The sequence below is a fragment of the Hydra vulgaris genome, chromosome 14 (genome assembly GCF_038396675.1).
Source record: "Hydra vulgaris chromosome 14, alternate assembly HydraT2T_AEP".
Taxonomy (NCBI): Eukaryota; Metazoa; Cnidaria; class Hydrozoa; order Anthoathecata; family Hydridae; genus Hydra; species Hydra vulgaris.
Genome location: NC_088933.1, coordinates 36,652,732 through 36,675,000, shown reverse-complemented (window position 1 = coordinate 36,675,000; position 22,269 = coordinate 36,652,732). Strand labels below are relative to the sequence as shown.

The 22,269-nt window shown below is 26.0% G+C and overlaps 1 protein-coding gene and 1 long non-coding RNA gene across 3 annotated transcripts in view; one reads left to right on the top strand and one right to left on the bottom strand.

Moving 5' to 3' along the window:
- Positions 1–22,269, top strand: part of LOC101236161 (uncharacterized) — a 73,746-nt gene that overhangs the window by 31,255 nt on the left and 20,222 nt on the right. For both annotated transcript variants that reach the window (XM_065818283.1, XM_065818284.1), the window contains 3 exons: positions 16,697–16,882; positions 16,958–17,308; positions 21,334–21,448. In XM_065818283.1, coding sequence (XP_065674355.1) covers positions 16,697–16,882; positions 16,958–17,308; positions 21,334–21,448 — 652 coding nt within the window. The remainder of the gene's footprint in view (positions 1–16,696; positions 16,883–16,957; positions 17,309–21,333; positions 21,449–22,269) is intronic.
- LOC136091210 (uncharacterized) lies at positions 2,855–3,355 on the bottom strand. The gene is made up of 3 exons (XR_010643784.1): positions 3,308–3,355; positions 3,025–3,112; positions 2,855–2,932 (listed from the first exon to the last, which is right to left on the bottom strand). It is a non-coding gene; the product is annotated as an uncharacterized LOC136091210 (long non-coding RNA).

The window sequence follows — 22,269 nt, the reverse complement described above, 5'->3', positions numbered from 1 at the left end:
AGTTACCATTGTTATGTTATTATAAAAGGAAGTATTAGTTGAAGGTGTCATGTTTTAGTTTATGAAGATAATTTTCATAGGTCAACAAATTATTTTCATTTTTCAGTTTAAGGAAAACAAAAAGCTGAAGGAATGGCTCCATAGTTTTATGGTGTACTTTCTTGCAATCAATACGTGATTGTTGAATCTATCTATTGAATAGCCAGTTTTGCAACTGGAAATATGCCCATTTGTGCGGTTTCTTAAATTAGTTGTTTTTCCAGTATAAATAGATAGTCTTGTAAATATAACTGGCAGATTTTACATTGACTGTTTTTGAATAGTCCCATTTTCTTGTCAGAGTGTATATATATATATATATATATATATATATATATATACATGAAATAATTGGTCTAAAAGATGGTAGAGAAGAATCTTTACTGAGTTTGTGCACACTCTTACGAAAATCGGTTTTTCAAAAAACTAAATTTGGTTTTAAGGCTTGTCCCAATAAACGAACCAAATTTGAATATCTAGAAAACCAATTTATTCTGGTTTTACAGAAAACCAAATTAATTTGGTTTTCTGAAAAACCAATTTGAATATCCAGATAATCAAACTAAGTTGGTTTTCTAGAAAACCGACGCTATTTGGTTTTCTGGATAATCAAAATTGGTTCGTTTATTGGGACAGGCCGTAAAACCAAAAATTGGTTTTTCGGCAATAACGATTAAAGTAATATTTTATGTCAAAATGCTTAACACGAAACGCAATTTTCAATGCATTTATGATTATTTTACAAAACTTAACTTCTTGAGTTATTTTTTGCAGAATAGAAATATTTGGCCAGAGATTACAATTTAATACAAAAACTAAAGTTTATTAATTTATTACCATATTTATATATATTTTTGATACGTATTTATATACATTACATAAATAAATGGTGTTATATATAAATCGTATTCTATATAGAAATATTTATGTGCTATGGAACATATTAATATACAACTATATCATTTGAAAAAGAAAAAAATTCTCTATAAAAACAACTAAGAGTTTGTAAGCAAGTTCAAAAAATAAACTTGATTTAAAAAAAGGTTTTGAAACAAATTAATAACATTAGTATATTATTGAGTTTTATAATTTATATTACAAGTTCATACAATTAGCAATGTTTTGAATGTTGCCAGAAAGTTTACAATTTCGTTCCAAAAAGCAATGCTCTAGAAAAGACAAGGTTTTTTGGAGTTTTTTTGGATATGCGATATCAAAAATATAATATGAACAGATGACAAGACTCAAGCCACAAGTTATATCAGGAACAGAATTGCTTACTGTCACCCCGTCAACTACAAGACTTATTTGTGTTGGATTTATAGTATCTCCCTCAATTTTCAGAGCTGGGGTAGGATAGATTGGATCCTAATAAAGAGAAGCATAATATTAACAAATATTGAAAATTGCATTAGTTAACCTTATTTAATAATAATAATAATAATAATAATAATAATAATATATATATATATATATATATATATATGCAAATAATAAGAATAAAAAAATATAAACGTTAAAAATATTAAAATGTATATAAAATAAAAAAGTTGACTTTAATTGTTTGAATTTTTAAATAATAAAAAGTGAACTGAATTTTTTCTATCAATTTTTATTCAAATAAATGAATATTAAAATGATTAAGATGATAATGATATACAATCATTTAAATTAATATACTGATCAACAAAACTTACTAGCGTCATAGTGAAGAAGATTGTTTCTTCGCCACAAAAAATGCTTAGAAGAATTAATGCGTGAAGGTTTTTCATTGTTGCTAAAAATAGGAAAATAAAATACAAAATTCGAGTAACAATTAAATAATTTTAATGTTAAATTAACAATTATTACCATCACTAATCTCGTCCAGTACCTCATTGCACAATGTTTTCAATCTAGCTAACAAAGGTTTTTTCAAATCTATCAACTTCTTTATTCCCTCCTTCATTCTACCCAATAATAACAAGTAGTTATTATCAATATTGTTATTTGTAATAATCTTGCTGCTGCAAAAAGCTAAAAATAAAACAAAGAAAATGATATCACAAGGCCGCTAAATAAAGAAAAAAAAAATTTTCTCACACTCTAACATTGCAATGGCAATTCTAGAAAAATTTGGGAAGTGATACCCTAGAGCAGCATGAATAAAAACACAGACTAATAAAAAATTGAATTAATACAGAAATATTAATCTTCCCACGCCAACGAAGAAAGAAAAAATCCAACTAATAGTCTTATTTAGTTTTATTATAATTTTAATTTTGTTATGTATTTTATATTGTCTCATAATAGTTTATGTTTATTTGAAGGATATTTCTTTATAAAAGTAATATAACGTTAAATGAGATAGTTATTGCTCATATCATGAACGTTGCGGTTTTAAGACAACATTAACAAAGCAATATAGATATAAAATAAATAATAAACCACTTACAACTTTTTCATGGTAAAGTGCTGGAAATTTATTTAGGACATCCAAAGTTCTTTCATATTGGCATGTATATTTTAATGCCTCAATTGACAAGACAATCTGGTGAGCCAAAAATTCCTTATCAGGCCACAGTTTTTGACACTCATCAGCCATGCTTTTTATAACATCTTGAGTTATACCATCATCCACATTCTATAATATAATAATTAAAATATGGTAAGTAACTTTTTCATATAAACATGTATTATATATGCAGCGAAATCATGCTTACCTTATCACTTGAATGATGACAGTGACGTTTTGCTGAGTACAGATTAGTATACTCATTAGCAAATCAGAGTTACGCTTACGACCAGAATTAATTCTAGAGTACTTTATCTTATACTGTGCAACTTGCTCATCATTTAGAAAAGGGCGTCTAGCTCATTTAAATTTTGCCTTCAACAAATGCACAAGAAGTTCCTGACAATAGAATAAAAGAAAAACTTCTTTAGCTATTTAATTTTGTAACATCATTGATATTATTAGTTTTAATTATACAGTTAATTACTCACAGAGCCATTGCAGTGATGAGGTTTTAGAGAAGGATACCTTAGGAAAAGCTCATTTGCTATTTTGTAGAAGTTACTTGTACTTGGAAATCTATAAAGCATTCACTTTGTTGAAAAGCAATAAAATATTTCATTTCAATTTTTATTATTATTGAAGAGATAGTTAAGAAATATAAAATAGCAATATTTCGTCAACTTTGATACTGATGATAAATAATGCTTACTTTCAAAATTTGAAAATTATACTATTTTAACTTATAATTTAAACAGTAATCAAAATACTTACAACCCATACTGTTGCTTCATGATATCAAAAAGAAAATCTATAATGTACAACTTTAGTTTTGATCTTTTTGGAAGACTAAAGTTAATTTATTTTCTTTCCACAGCAGCAGGGAGAAAAGGGGGCAATGTCAGTTTATCTGACGGAATACTAAAAATAAAGTTCAAGACATTAAATTGTGCTAAAAGTCACACAAAAAAAGTTAAAAAAAGTCACACAAAATAAGTCACACAAAAAAAGTTGAAAGAAAATATATTTCAATCAATATTGTTATGTTCTTTTTTTTTTGAAAATTGATAAAATTTTAATTAAGTTATAATTCATTAGTTATTTAAATATTATATTTACTGATTTTTATTTATTTTATTTATATATTTTGTTCATAAATTTAAATTTTAAAAACAAAAAGACTATCCAAAAAAAAACGATTACAATGTTTTTGTGACTTAAGTACTTTTGGCACTGAAGTCTTCAATTATGCACAAACTTTTTATGTTATAGAGCCCTAATAGTGTAAAAGTATGTGTGCACACACAAAGTCTTGGCTAAATATATTGTATCAATTTAATTATTTTTTCGTTTAATAATATAACACTTTAAATAAGATAACATTTAAGGGAAAATAAACAAAGTTATAAATGTTTACAAATAAACAAAACATAACTTATTAAGGTTCATAAATGGTTGGTGCCTCATTAATGTCACAAACAGCTGACATTGTAAAACTTACATTACAAGAGTTTAAAGTAGATAATGAAGATCTTACACATATGACGTTCTTTGATGCTAATTCTTTCTTAAAAACGGTATATATATATATATATATATATATATATATATATATATATATATATATATATATATATATATATATATATATATATATATATATATATATATATATATATATATAAAGTACACTAAAATAATTTACATATATGTAAATATGTATATATATATATATATATAAATATATATATATATATATATATATATATATATATATATATGTTGGCTATATCATCAAACAGTTTACAAACATAGCTTAATTTCTTTCAGATTTTTTTTTTTTTTCGAAATGTTGAAAGCGTATTATGATATAATTTAATTATAAGCAATAATTAATTTAAATAATTAGTAAAAAGATATTTGATGCCATTAGTTTAATAAAATAATCAAACAAGTTGTCTAGGAGTAAAATTAAATATAGAATGCAGAACTCTTCAGCAATACTATAAATAACGAAGAAATGACAGAAATGAAGTTGCGCGTCGGTTTAAAACAAATATGGAGGCTATAAGCCAACTACCAATCAAATTCATAGATGAAATTCGTATCTAGAAAAGCCAAAAATCTTCACAGTAAAACACTTTCTAGATGAAGGAGCATCGAAAGCGACCATATATCGTGCTCTAGGATGTGTAGACAATAATTTAGGCTATCAATGAAAAAAAGGAAGCGGTCCAAAGGCGAAAAAAATGGACAAAAAGCACATAGACCAATTGAAAAAGGCATTTGATCATCATCACGGTGTTTCACAACGTCAAGTAGCTTGAAGATTCGATTGTGACCAATTGTATATATCTAAAATTCTTAAAAACAAGACGAATATTAGATATTACAAGAAGAAAAAGATTCCAAATCGAAGCAAAAGCCAACTAGCTCGAATCAAACCTTTGTGTCAGCATATATATCACAATTTTAGGAATTTTGGTTTTGTCTTGGATGACGAATCATATTTCACATATGTGAATACAACATTGGCTGGCAACAATGGCTTCTATTCTAGCGACGTGTCATCTATGACTAGCAACGTCAAGTTCAAAAGAAAGAAGAAATACGAGGAAAAGGTGCTAGCCTCTTTGATTATATCGCCCAAATGGACTTCAAAACCAATGTTTTTTGAAAGTGGCCAGACAATCAACAAACAAGCATACATCAGATGTTTCTGCAAGCGGTTAATACTGTTCATTGATGAACATTATAAAAATGAAGAGTACTTGTTCTGGCCAAATTTAGCTCTCGCACTATGCAAATGAAGTGGTTTCTTTTCTCAATGCCAATAACATCAAATACCTGCCAAAGGTAAAAAATCCACTTAATGTACCAGAAGCTCGACCAATTGAGGACTTTTGGGGTAGTTGAAACATTTAGTCTACGAGGATAATTGGCAAGCAACAAGCATTCCTCAACTCAAACGGTGTATCATGAATTGTCTTAACAAAATGGATCCGGAAGTGGCAAAACATTATGCCTCAATGACTTCAGTTCGTCTAGGTCGAATTGCTTTTAATGATGTTATTGAAAACCAATAAATATATTTTTTTAAATATCATATAATTGTTTATAAATTTATTTTAAATTAAATTTGATAGCTATGTAACTATGGCTATAATAACAATTTTAAAGTTGTCTCATTTTTTAGTCATCAGGTGTTACTTCTAAGTTGAGTATTGAGAAATTGTGCAATGCTATCAAACTAAGATGGACGTTTTCGCTTAGTATCATAGTTTATGATTTTCTTAAAAATTGTACATTTAAGAAAAATAATGAAATAGATAACTATTTGATTATTTCACTGAAATGTAATGTAAGGTCTTGTTCAACTATTCTTCAAATGTATAATAGTTTTTGACTGAGTGATTGTATGTCGGCTTGTTGTTAAAATGTCCAGCATGTATTACTTTGCATTAATTAAAAGGTATTTATGTGGAAGTTGTCAAGTTTTCCAAAAAGATACATCAATTATAGATTATTTTTGCACGGAACAGGGCAGATAAGGACACTTAAAAAAAAATGCTGAATGTAGATAAAATAAACATAGTTAACACCATTTTTTATAAATTTTCTAAAATTTATTGATATAAGAAAACAATAAAATAAAAAAAACAATTTCTAAAAATAAGCTACAAGAACTAAAGTAACGAAACTCAGCAAATTTTTTTAACATTTATTATATTATTATATTATTTTTTAAATGCAACGTTTAATAGCTATCACAATATTTTATAAACACGCTTTAAATTTTATTGTAGACAGCAAAATTTTTACATCTTGCAAGTGGGTGGGACAAAACAAGACAGTTAAAAAACAGCAGTTATTCGTTAATTGAAAAGCTTAAAAAATAATACAAAGTAAAAAACTAAACACAGATTTGGAATCAGCGTGAAAAACTACAACTAGTAAGCCTAAAATTAAAGCTGGTGCAAATTCATTGATGACCAGTGTAATTTTACTTTCAATAAATAAATTTTCAAAGTTTTTTAATCAACTAATCAGAACAGCTATGGGAACAAAAATGGCTCCACCATATGCTTGTTTAGTAGTAGGATATCTTGAAGAAGTGAAATTATTTCCTAAAGTTTTACCAAATTTCTTCAATAAAATTGAATGCGAGAATATTCAAAGCAATTTCAAAAGATACATGGATGATGGTTTTGTCGCTTTATTAAAATCAATTAATGTTAATTTGCTGTTAAAGTGTCTCAATTCTTTACACCCCAATATCAAATATGCAGAAGAACAATCTAAAATTTCATATACGAAAACCACACAGTACCAATTTTTAAACTTTTTAGACATAACGGTTATTCTACATGATAACAACATTATTGAAACAGATATTTTTTATAAACCTACAAATTCCCATGATCATCTAAATTACAATAGCCATCACCCTAAACACACAAAGGAAAATATACCTTATACATTAGCTAAATGGATCATTTGTTTTGCATCTTATCCAACAAAAATGGAAATCAGACTTCAACAACTAAAATAATTTATAGTTCCATGCAATTACCCAGTAAAAATCATTAATAATGAAATATTTAAAGCTTAACTACAGGGACCAGCACCTCAAAAAAGAAAAAAGGACAAAATTATGCCCTTTGTAACTACAAATTTTGCAAATATTAATTTTGAAAATTTGTTAACTACTCTACATGGTATTTTGAAACTGTCTGTTTTAGACAATAAATTAAAATCAGTTTTTGAAAACACTTCTACTGTATCACAACGCCAACCAAAAAATATTTTAAGACACATAAGTACATCAAGTTTTAATAAGAAACCAGTTTTTATTACCAATAAATGTAAGGTTTTAAAATGCATATCAAAACGTTTTAAGTTATGTACTATGTATCTTCAGTTTGTTAACCATTTTACCACATCATCTGGTAAAGTATGGTATATTAAAATTTCAATATTATGTAATTCAAAAACTATTGTTTATTTTCTATCATGTAATGGATGTGATGGAAAAACAACATAAATTGGTAAAACTAATAACCTAAGGTAATTGAACAGGTATTGATTCAGATAAATTTGATCAGCATATTTTCAATTGCCATAAAAATGAACCTTTTTTTAAATTATTTCCAATGTTAAAACTCTCAAATGAGAATTTACTTCTTATTTATGAAGCTCACCTTCAGTGTAATGACTTTCAAATAATGACTTTCTGCTTATGTGTTCATTGTGTCATGTCAGGGACATGACACAATGAACACATAAGCAGAAAGTCATTATTTTCACATTACTTTTAAAATCTCCTTACCAACAAGAATAAAGTTATACTATATTTTGTTAATTATGGTTTTTTTACACAAACCTTAATTACTTCCTTTTTAAACTTTTTATAGGAAGTTCAATATTAAGAGTTTTTTATAATTTTGTAAATCTCATACACAGCTGAAGATTTTATATAAAAGGCCTTCTGTGTTAGAGAGAAAAATTGAAAATATTTGTTAAAATTTAACTAATAAATATATTTTATCATCATCTTAGTTTGAATAGTTTTTCTTTTGTTACCTGGAACTTTTACTCATATATATATATATATATATATATATATATATATATATATATATATATATATATATATATATATATATATATATATATATATATATATATATATATATATATATATATATATATATATATATATATATATATATATATATATATATATATAGTGGAATATAAGAAATCGAAAGGGAGCGATCAATTCGACTGGCCAACATAAGGAATTGATGTCAATTGTTATTTTGGGGTGTCAAAATTGTTTTTTTTTTATCTTTATCTTAGTAATAGTTCTTCATGAACTTTATAAATACAAAAATAACTTATGCTTAAGAATTAAAGAATTTGTATTATTATAATAATAATAATTTTAAATAAAAATAATACTTTTTTTAAAAGTGCAAATGAGCAATCGATAATTTTAATTTATTTAAAAATAATTCATTTCATTGCAATGATTTCACTAATGTTGGAAAAAGCTACCATAAAAATAATGGAAAAGATTGAATGAAAAAAAAAAAAAAGTACTGTTGAGATAATTTTCTTAATTACACACAATAATTTCAAATAATAATAAAACAAGAACTTTATTGAAGTTAAAGAAGAAAAACTAGCGCACATTATATCTCTTGGTCGTTAAAATCATTTCAAAAACAGCTAATGTTATTTAGTTAATAGTAATATTATTAACTCTCATTTGCAGATACTATGTAAACTGAATATTTAAATACTAAGAAGACGATTGTTTATAAAATATTGTTGAGGACATTTTTACTAAATTACTTAAAACAATATTTTTGCTAAATATATATTTATTTTTAAAAATCCTATTACAAAAAATAAAGGTGCAAACGCACAATTAGTAATTTTAGATTTATTTATAAGTCATTCTTTTATCTATTTGCAATTTGCGGCTAAACTAATAAATAAAAGGATTTAAATAGAAATAAAACAAATTGACTAAATGCAGTTGAAAGCAAATATATTCTTAGTTAAATACATAAATTATTATATATTATAATAGTATTATTAAAATAAGCTATTAAATATTTTTATGAAAATAATAATAAAATAAAAACTTCTATCATTTATGAAAAACAAATTTTCACCATTGGTAAAATAAATGAAATTTAAATAAGCAAAAAAAAAAATTTAATGAAACAAAAAAATTTAATATACATAGTTTACTATATCTTATATAGCAATTATAGTTTAGTTTAATAGATATAGATATAGTATTTGTCAATGAAAAGAATTTATCGGTTTAGAGATTAGCAAAAAAATTTACTGGTTTCAATTAACATAAAATAATTGTTAGATAAAAATTTTAGTAATAATAAATTTAGTATATATTAGAATTGTTAGCTGGAAGATTTTGTACAATTCTGGAAAAATAAAGTTCTTTTGGAAGGATGTCGAGAATCGGGAATTTTTTTTTTTTTTACCGAATTTTATGAAACAAAAAAAACCGTCAATGTTTATTTCGTAAATACTACTTATGAAGTGACGGAATGTCGCCTTTCGCAAGTTGAATTACAAAATAAAACTATTTTGCTACATACGAAAGTAGTACTTACGGAAGTCGCACTTGCAAAACAAGCTCTTTTGCTAAACAACATTTTTAAGTCTATAAAAAAATTTTGTTGCCCAAACAGATATAATTGTAAAAAATAAATTTTTTTTATACCAAAATGTTTATAATAAAATTTTATTTTCAGTATTGCAACATGTGAACATTTAGGGTTTTATCTTTTAAAATAATGATAAAAAACTAAATTTCTTTCGAAATGAAACTCTTTCGTACCTCAACTTGCGATATATATTATTTATATTGCAATACATTTAATACATTTTATGAATCAAATACGTATAATTAACTAAGTAATTAAAATACTAATTTTTTATTAGATATTGATAAGTTTCAGTTTTAAACTTTTATAAAAAAAATCAAGACTTTCATAAAATATACTTTTTAGAATGTCATTTAATGAATAAGAATTAAATAATGAAGATAACTTGAACAACGTTAACATACGAATGCAATTGCGTAATCGGGAAAAAATGCCTTTGTTGAAATCAAAAAAAGATCTAATTTAAGTGATAAATCCTAAAACTTAATTATATAATAAAATGCCTAAAAATCTCACTTTTTCTTGCTCTCACTTGTTTTCAAGTAGAATAATTTTATGTTTAGTCAGTTATGTGCTTTCACTTTTTTTACCTCAATAAAAACAAGTATGTTTTAATTTTAAAGGCATCCTTTTCAATATTTTTTTCTAAAAATGTTTTCCTTTATATAAAAAAAAAGTCAGGGTGTGAAGGGCGTTTGTGGCCCTGGAAAATGTTTTAACTTTCAACATCCCAACGTTATTGAGACTATACAACTGCTTAAAGTTTTAAAGCTCTAGCTATTTCGGAGAGCAGTAAAAAATTAGTTGCAAGATTTTGTAGCAAAAAGCGGGCACGTACAAGACAACCCTTCCCCGGGTCTATACTCCTGGAGACAATTTTAACATAGAAACTCGCCAGGACTATACAAGCGCTGAAAGCTTAAGAGCTGTAGCTAGTCTGAAAGGTAGTGATAAGTTAATTGCAAGATTCAGTAAGAACTGACAACAGCCAAACAACACTTAAAGTTTAGTTAAACTTTGTATTGGAACCAAATATTTTACAAAGTTTTTATATATGAGAATATAAATAGTAAACCTCCATTTCTGCTAACCCAAAGTCAGAAGTAAACCAAAGTCAGTACTTAATAAATATGAATATATATAAATACTGGCATAGAGACATGTTGTGGAAAGAGCGTTGCCCTTTCTCTGAAAACTAACTCAAAGTTTCAGTTTTTCTATTTGAATTTTAGCTGTGTTAGGCCCCCTTAATTTCTGTTTCAGCCTCTTCCCAATTCTAACTTTCTTAACCTTTCTAGGTCATTATGTGTGTGTGTGTATATATATACATACATATATATATATATATATATATATATATATATATATATATATATATATATATATATATATATATATATATATATATATATATATATATATATATATATATATATATATATATATATATATATATATATATATTCACCAGATAAATGTCTAAACTATTGAAGAATCATTTAACAATATTATTTTTCTTAAATAATAAGTAATAACATTTTTTTGTATAACAGTTTAATGAATGCTTTCGAGTCTATTCCGTAAGCGCACATTCCGAAATGCTCCTTCCGTAAGGAACTATTTCGCAAGTATTCTTTCGTAATGATGTGTATAATGCGTTACGGAAGGTGAATTTGCGCATGTACAACTTCTGCAATAGCAACTTGAAATACGGAAGATAAAAATGCGAAATTTTCGTAAATTTTTGTTTATGGTGAACAACCCTAGTATATATTCAAATATATTTTAAGTAGTAGAATTAATAATATAAAATTTTTAATAAATTATTCATTTTTATTTATTAAATCATTGATAAAAAAATAGTTTAACACAACGTTTTAAAAACCAAGGAAAAAACCAGATAGTATTGACAAAATAAGGATTTAAGAAAAAATTCAATTTAAACTTTTCGCTTTAATGACATGCTAACAATTGAAATCATAAACAAAAATATCATAAACAATAAAACTATTTATACACTTTTTCAAAATTTAAATGGTTTATGAAATGTTAGAATATTCATTTCCCAAATAACATCCTGATTTTTTGTCAAACCTTGTTTTTTAAAACCCAGATTTTTTTTTCAACCGATCAACCATGACCAGCAAGAGTTTATTTTGGGAGGTCAAAATAACAGTTTTAGTCATTTTGAGCGGTCATTGACTGTTGACCGGTTGTTATTTTCCATGCTGTATATATATATATATATTTGTATAGATATAGATGTATAAATTATATTAGAGGTTAAGTATTTTGATTTAATAATACAAAGATTCTTGTATGTGTTACAGTGCTCAATATTATTAAATAATAATGCTATATTTATTTTATTTAGAGAAATAAAAACAACTGGTTAGTGGGACTAATCCAGCTAATCAGTTGTTTTTATTTATCTAGATATATATATGTATGTGTGTGTGTGCCTATATGTATATATATATATATATATATATATATATATATATATATATATATATATATATATATATATATATATATATATATATGTATATATATATATATATGTATATATATATATATATGTATATATATAGAACCCTTAGATGTTGTCCGAAAGTTTTTTCCATATTTTGTTGACAAAAAGTAAAAATTAAAATGCAAGACCGGAATTTTTTTTTTTAATAATGATAGACTGCCTGCCCCAACCAAACCCTCAGTCGATGTAGCAGCACTCCCTTGCGGGTCAGGCTATTTGTCAGTCGATGTAGCAGCACTCCCTTGCGGGTCAGGCTATTTGTCAGTCGATGTAGCAGCACTCCCTTGCGAGTCAGGCTATTTGTCAGTCGATGTAGCAGCACTCCCTTGCGAGTCAGGCTATTTGTCAGTCGATGTAGCAGCACTCCCTTGCGAGTCAGGCTATAAGATAGTCGATGTAGCAACACTCCGCGCATGATTTACAGTAAAAAAAATAAAAATAAAAACATTTTATTAAAAAAAATAAAAATAAATCATTTTATTAAAAAAAATTAAAATAAAAACGTTGTTTATATTGTTAAAAACATTCAAAATGTTTTAAAAACATTCAGAATGTTTTTAAAAACATTCTGGTCAATTAAATTTGCGTTTTTGTGGTTTTTTTAAAAAACGATTAATTTGTAATTAAATTAATGGTTTTTACTTTCGTCCAACACGGAAATGTTGGACGAAAGTTAAAAGTAATTAAAAGTGACGTATATGTTGGCGTAAGAATCACTTTTTTCCTTCCGCTCTTCCCAAAGCCAACAAACTATATATATATATATATATATATATATATATATATATATATATATATATATATATATATATATATATATATATATATATATATATATATATATATATATATATATATATATATATGTATATATGTATATATATATACATACATCCACACACACATATATATAGATGTATATATGAGACTGTCAACTTCAAAACCGGCCCTTTGCACTAAAGCAAATTTTACAGGGTTTTTTTTGAGCAAATAAAAAAAATAAAAAAACATATACACCTCATGTTTAGTCACTAATGAATGGTTTTCTATGTAAATATCAGTAATTGTGATTATCATTGAATAGAAATATTTAATTAAAGGGCATTTTTTTCAAAAAAGAGCCGATTTTGATCCAGCCACTGCACATTTTAACAAAATTTTAATTGTTTTGTGATAATAATTAGCAAGACAAAAATTATATAGCTTTCTTTTTTTTATATGCACCTTAAAAAACACATTAAAAAGGCAAGTCAGTGTCATAATAAAAAATTCTTTACAATAAAATAGTTTTAAATTCACAAAATTTAAATTACTAAATCCTAACATCAATATTATCAACATCAGATGATCCATCTTCACCACTGCACAGCTCATTATTTTCTTCTGATTCACTGTCCTGATCAGAGTCAATGCCATCTATTTCCTAATTAGGTATGATTTTATTGTAAAACTCAAGATTTTGATCTTGTCTCCAATCAACACCATAATGATAGTTCAATAACTTTTCTACATCCTTTATTTTCTTTGGGTTAATTTTAATTTGTGAATGAATGATTGGTAAATTAATTGAATTAAAATTTTTACCTTTCTTTGTCAATGACTTAAAAGCATTAATTTCTACTGTATAAAAAGGTTCACCTCTCACCTCAATAATTCTTGGTCTTTTTAACACAATAGCTATTTTGAAATTCCAACTAGCTATTTTGAAATTCCAAGAAACAATATTTCTTAGAATTGTTTTCAAATAACTTTTCCAATCAAAAATTTCATAATCTTCTCCTAAGTGGAAAACTGCAGAATGTTTTTCAATGACCTTCACATACTCTTTGGGGCTAACAATGATCTCCTTCTTATTGATGACTTTTTCAATGGTGCCAAACACCCTATCTAGTGGGATAAAGGAGTGACCTGTTACTGGGAAATCTAGTTCCACTGTTTGAATATGAGGAGGAGCTTTATTGTGGAGCCAATAACTGATCATACCAATCATTACTGTATTCTTATTTTGCCCAGGGTATCCATCACAGCATAATCTGACTCTTTTTGTGTTGCTAGATATGCTTAAATTATTCAGAGAAAAATAAAGAGCAGATGCAATTTCATTTGATCCCTTAGATTGCTCCCCCTCTATCCAATAGTGAGAATCAATATTTTCTTTGTTAAGTGTATTATGAGAGCTCCCTTTTAAAATTGTAAAATTATAAAAATTGAGCTGCCTCCTATAATATGCAGCTTGATCTGATAGTTTAGGTAAGGCTTGGTTCTTCTCACAATCAAATAGGTTAACGAGGTCATCATTTTCTTCCCTAAGCTTGTCAAAATAAGCATCAGCTCTTTGGCAATATATGTTTAATTTTAAAATTATTTTTTCTCTGGCTTGGAAATCTTTTGTATTTTTGATTCTAGTTTTAAGTTCAGAACATACAGAGCAGGTGTCAACTCTATGGGTCCCAAAACCTAGATTATACTCTGTATTGAATATATTAGTAAAAAACCATTTGTTAACTTTTAATTGACTATCACACTTTTTGTTATACATCCTCCACATTGTAGCAGTTGAGAGTTCAGCTGGTAAGTACTGCCTACATTTTGAGTGTGATCTACAGTAATGTTTTTCACTAACTTGAAATGATTCTATGAATTTATTTACTTTCTCTTTTTTCTCAACAAATTTCTCTGCTTTCCTGTCTCCACCTCTACTTTTTTTGGCTGAAGTACCAGATTTGTGATATCTACTAATAACTCCAAGCAGTCTATGTTTTTTTATGCCTAATATTCCTAAAAATGTTCTCCTACAAACTGGTATTCTTATAGAGGAAGAGACAGCCTTTGTAACAAAATATTTTACAGTAAATTCTCTTTTCCTATTTGATTCACCTTTAACACGTTTCGCCTGTAGGGATGAACAATGCTTCAAAATGAAGTTGTCCTGGTCCATTTTCTTACTTGTTTGATAAAATTGCTCATTGAAAGTGGTGACATCAATCTGTGACAGGCAGTGACATTGGAAAGCACCTAATATGTGCTTGCATGAAAGGATTTTTGATGGACTCTTCTTTGAATACCTGCAGAAAAATAGAAGTTAAAAGTTAATAAACATAATTACAAATAATACTTCATCAGCAATGCATACCTAGCTTTTTTCTCCCTTGCTCGTTTTGTGTTTTCAGGGTCTGCCATGCGTTTGCGTGACTGCAGTCTGCTTGTTTTTTTTACTATTCTATTGTTTTCCATCGCAAAAAATCTGTAAATGTTTAGTTAATTAATATTTCATAAATATTTTCTATTTTTTCTATTACTTACATGACAAATCACGAAGAATTTGCAATTTCCAGAGGATAAAAGCACTAAAAACGAAAGAATTTTCAATATCAGCTACTGTGATCACGTGGTATGATAAGTGCTTTCCTATTGGCTGAAATAATAAACTGGTTTTGAAGCAGCTGCGCAAACAAAAAGAGCCGGTTTTGCACAACTTGCTGAATTTTACAAAGTAAAAACTATAGGATTGAACCGGTTTTGCACCATTTTTTTTATTTTTCAATAAAGTGCGAGCCATTACAAGACATTTGGCGCACTTCATTCAAAATTGAAAAAAACGTCAAAGGGACGGTTTTGAAGCTGACAGTCTCATATATATATGTATATATATATATATGTATATATATATATATATATATATATATATATATATATATATATATATATATATATATATATATATATATATATATATATATATATATATATATATATATATATATATATATATCAAAGGGACGGTTTTGAAGCTGACAGTCTCATATATATATGTATATATATATATACGTATATATATATATGTATATATGTAAGTGTATATATATAAATAAAGAAAATATCTTTATATTATCAGGTATAATATTGTATACTTAAAGAGTGCTCGATAGATAAACTAGAGCTATATAGTATATATGTTACTGTTACCCGCAGTACCAGGAATTAGCTAAATGCTAATGTTTATAATATAATTTAATATTGCAACTCTGTGTTTTATGTGTTATCACAATCATCAGGCAAGTAGTAAAAGTTTAATTTTGCTACTTATAAATTTTAAAGCAAAATTAAACTTTTACTACTTGCCTGATGATTGTGATAACACATGAAACTCAGAGTTGCAATATTAAATTATATTATAAACATTAGCATTTAGCTAATTCCTAGTATTGCGGGTAACAGTAACATATATACTCTATATATATATATATATATATATATATATATATATATATATATATATATATATATATATATATATATATATATATATATATATATATATATATATATATATATATATATATATAAATGTATATATATATATATTTTTTTTTTTTACTTATATGTAAATATGTGTGTGTGGATGTATAAATTGTTTAGGAATGGAATCTTTCTGTTGAGCAAGTAGAACTTGTAATAGAAGCTCTTCAGTTGTCATATGTAATGTTCTCCAGTGTTACAAATGCTGCCTATGACTTGGAGTTGGTTGTTCCAAAGATGAAGAATTTATCAATCTATAAACTGTATCACTTACCAATGCAAGGAAGACTTCCTTATATTACCCAAGTACATTTGTTTTTAGTTATATTTAAAAGAGAACCTGATAATGATTTTAAGGTTTAAAAAAATTGTTTCATATAGATAAATGCTTGGCTGTCTACATGTCCTAGTTCCCATGTTGAAGTTGGATGGATATTCCGTTTTCTTTCTGTTAAACCACCTCAACTTTTCTTAAGTTTAATATCTGCTTGCATTCCTTTAAAGTTGCAATCCCAAATTTTAGGCTACTGGCAAACTGGCTCATACATAAAGGTCTGTGACATTGTTGTCAATGTTTCTCAATGTAATGAAAAAAGTTCCTTACAAGTTTTGGCTCGAGTACCACTTCAACATGGATCTCGTCATGCAGTCAATCGTGGATGGAGTTGCTTAGCTAAGTATCTGTATACTATTGAAAAATATTTGCAATCTTTTAATGGAATTTATTATGAGGCAAGTAAATGTTCTTGTGTACATTATCACATTATGCGTATTATCTCAGTTAATATGTTTTTTAGCTTTTAAGTAAATAAGTATTTGTTTTAAATAAATAAAAAGATTTGTTTTTACAGCTTATTTTTTCCTCAAGAGTTGCTATAATTTTTTAATAATTTTTTTGGTTTTTAAAATAAAAGTAGGTTTTTTTTGATAATTTTTTTTCATTTTTAATTTTATGTAAGATTTTAGATGACAAAATTTTAATTAAATAGTTATTTTATACTAAGAACATTTTATAAAAAGTTTTTACCATGTTAAAATTGTTTACAACTTTATATAAAACATTAGTTTTATAAGTCGTTTTGTTTCAGGTATATATTTAATTTTTCTAAGTTTTTAAATGACAAATTGTTATTTAATTGTTTTAAAAGTACAAAAAACTCAGCTTATTTCAATTTTATTTTCATTGGAACAATTAGATTCAGTTAATAAAGAACTCAGGCCTAATCAGTCTCTCTTTCATGGTAGTTTTTGCAAAAATCTTTTCTACAATTCCATGGAAATAATGCGATTAAAATGGCATTGACAATAAATCCTGCACTTAACCTAAAGTCATTTTTAAGATATGATATTGATGAAAGTAATGCAAGGTTTCCAAACATCAAACAAGCAAAACACTACCAAGTCATTTACAATTACAATATACAATTGAAGTTAAAAACAAAACAAAAACACTTTATTGATAAACCATTATAAATAACAAAACAGGAAAATATGAGAATAAATTATATTGAAAAGAAGCAATCTCTTACATTCAGATTAAATTGCATTCAAATTGCTATCCCAATATTTTAACTTTTATATTTAAAGGTTTTCTCCACAGAGCGTACTTGATCAGTAGTAAACCTTATTTGCGAAACAATTAAACAAAAAAATAGTTTTTTAACTGATATTTATATTGAAAATGGGTACAACGATTAGCAATAGAGGAGTATTACACATCAATTTCATCAAGAAAGAGTAAAAGCACAATTAATAAATTCAAGTTTAAAAAAAAAAATATTTTCAGCCCATTAAAATCTAATGGTTAACAGATAAAGAAATAATCTGCTTATTTGTTTTTTTAATTTTTGATTTGATTTCATACTGTTTGCTGCCATCTTCTTTGTTATTACCATTTTTCAGCAACAAGTTAAGATATATATTTTTCAGAAACAAATTAAGATATATATTTCAGAAAAAAGTTAATATATATATTTTTCAGAAGCAAGATAAAATATATATTTTTCAGAAACAATTGAAGCTTTTTTTTAAACGTTATAATTTCTAGATAATAACTCATACAATAATATAATTATAATAAGATAATAGTAATAATTGTTGTTACTTTTATTATTATTGTATTATTATTATTATCATTATTATTATTATTATCATTATTATTATTATTATCATTATTATTATTATTATTATTATCATTATTGTTATTATTGTTATTACTATTATTATACACAAGTTAGTAAATTTAAGCTGCTTGCAGCAGCTTTTTTTATTAACAAATTAAATATTTAATTTGTTAAACTTCAGATTATTTGATTCAAACAATAAAACTAGTGAAAAGGGAAGTTTTGTTTTTAGTATATACGAAATACTGTTTTATTATATTTAACATCAACTCTGCTTAATTTAATTTAAAAATAAAAAATTTAGTAACATTATGTTGTCGTAGTTATCAAGATCTTTTTGACTTTTCTCAATAATGAACTATATAATTAAAGTTTTCCTCTTTTTTTTTGTTCAGTTAAATTGTATTATTGGTGCCATATGGTTTACTATATGTGGTTATTTTTTACTTTCGGCTGCATGTTTACTAGAAAGATAAGGAGTACAGTGGAGGGGGGGGGGGGTTGAAAAGGAGTTGGAATATGCATGCAAAATTTACATCCATTACTTCTAATCATATCAGAAGCCTAAAATTGATCATTTTCAAACATATAGGCCCTACAGAATGGGATTAGTTTCTCTGCCTTATTTTTTTTTGAAAAAGTTAAATTTCTGGACACTATGATTGTATAGTTCTTTAATCTTTTCTAATTTTGATCAGTTTTCTGGTTTTGAAACTTTAATTTTTCAATCTTTTCTAATTTTGATCAATCACATCCAACTCTCGCTCAAGATGAATCTTTGATTTAAGTTTAAGATTCATTAGTGTTTTATTCTTTTCTTCTTTAGTTACAACTCTAAAAGTATTTAAAGCAAAAGATAATACAAAGTTAGAAACATCACCTCCTGAATGAGCTAAAACACTTGCTTACTGCTGTGAGAGCTGCTTACCTTCAAAAAAAAAGGTAGATTGTTAATGCATATTTGCTACATTAGGGTGAAACTTTTTTTAAAGTTTAAATTTTCAAGACATGGTCTTATTATGACAAATATAATAAAACAAAAATTGAGAAATTTTTATTTTTTTGCTACTTTAACTTTTTTGTAAACTATAAAATCTTTGAAGCATTTTAATGCAGATATTCTATAGTGTTTTGCAACTTAAATATGTTTTCTTCTTCTTAAAGGACTATTTTGAGGTTGTTGATTGTCATCAGCCTTTGCTGGGGGCACTCTGAAGACTTAAACATTTTACAAATCTTACCAATATCAGACTTTTTGTTAGATTCATCACATTTCTCCTCTGTTTCATTATATTTATTTTAATCTTCAGTTACATATCAATTACATCATTGTTCATCTTATGAGGTTTATTAAGTAAATCACAAACACAAAGACATATATACATAAAATCACATATACAAGATAGGAAATGTGAATGAGACTAGTCTCTTTTTCAAATTTTATCATCACACTTACACCATCTATGGTTATTGTTAGATGAAAATTTTACTTATATCCATTTAAACAAGTTCAGATTTATGTATCTTCAATTTTTGGTTGAAGAGGGTTTGTCAAAAAAAAGAAAAAAACGACCTTCTTTTTAAATCTTTTAAATTCTATACTCAATAATGGTAATAGTTTTACCATACTATGACATAAATTGATCCTTAACACTTTGTGGACGTTTTGACAAAGTGTAACCATCTAATATAAATTCTTTACTAGCAGAATTACAACTAAAGCAGAAAACACTCTTTACAATTTGGTTGAAACTTAGGCTATTAACTGCAACCAATTTGTTTATCACCTTACCAAGAGGTTATGAGACTTTCTTAAAGAAAGCATCTTTAATGTTAATTGATTTTCTATTGGCTAATCTTCCTTGCAACAAAATTTAACTTAAATCTTATACCTTGCTTAAAGATGATTAATCAGACTTTTTCTTCCATATAAATTCAAAACTGCTGAAAAAATCTTGCATATTGTATGACCTTCTGTTTTGCTATGCAGAAATTAATCCAAAACATGTGATTTTCTCTAAGAACTAACATCTTTAAAGTCAGCTATTTTCAAATATTATTTTTTGTCTGTTGTATATAATGATATCAATAATGATTATATTACAAGCAGTAAGTATATGTTGAAAATTAATTAAATGTTGAACAATAATATTATTAACAAAGAAATAAAAATATGTTAAACATTTAATTCATAATAATAACTATTTGGATAATTTTAAATTTGCAAAATTTAAAAATGCCCTAGGTAACAGGTAAGGTAATACTCTGGTAGCAAACACTATTTTTTGTTTTTATTTTTATTGTTTACATATATATATGTATATGTATATATATATATATATGTGTGTGTGTGTGTGTGTGTGTGTGTGTGTGTGTGTGTATATATTGGGGGCTATTCTAGACCGTTTTCAACAGTGCTGACTGTATTTGGGCGCTGATTTGGGTGCTGTCCAAATTCAGAAATTAAGGACTTTTTTATACGGCAAATATTGTTTTTATGCCAGCATGGGGTATTACCGCCCAAATTATTTTTTTAAAGAATAGCCCCTGTATATATATATATATATATATATATATATATATATATATATATATATATATATATATATATGTTTTCTAAAATATTTCATTTAGATTCTTTCATTACACTCAACAAAGTATGTTCCTTTACTCGAAGTTATTGATAAATATGAAACAGGTTACCTCAAGTTTCCAGAGATTTTGTGGTGGATACCTATAAAAAATTCAGGTGATTTGTAGCTTACAGGATTAGGCATGCTTAAGAAATTATACATACATACAGATGTACATACATACATACATACATACATACATACATACATACATACATACATACATACATACATACATACATACATACATACATACATACATACATACAAACATACATACATACATACATACACTCATTCATATTTACATATACATATATATATATATATATATATATATATATATATATATATATATATATATATATATATATATTTATATATATATATATATATATATATATATATATATATATATATAACCACACACATATATACATATTTACATATATATATATGTAAATGTGTATATATGTATACCCACACCAAATGATTTTTTCTTACCATACTGTTTGCTGCATTAAGTCTGACAAAGATGTTTTGTTCAGAAGTTGTAAAAGTAAATGTTACGACTGTTACGCTACGTAGTATTTGAAAAAAGTTTAAGACTTTAATGCTGTAACTTTTGCATACTAAATTGTATAAATGATAGTATTTCACATTTCTGGAAAGTTTCGAGTCATTTCTATTTTTGGTTTACTTTTAATTGCTTAAAGAGTGTCAAATGTTATGACCACCATTCTTGCAGAATATCCCATATATATATATAAATTTTTTTTTTTTTTTTTTGTTATTCACCTCCTCAAGGCCGAGAAGGCCACTACAGATGAGGAGGCTACTTAATAGTGGTTATAACCCTCTCTCAACTCTCTATAACTCCGAAACACGAACCTTGAGGAACAAGGCCACTGCGCGGAGAAACAAGTTGATATATATA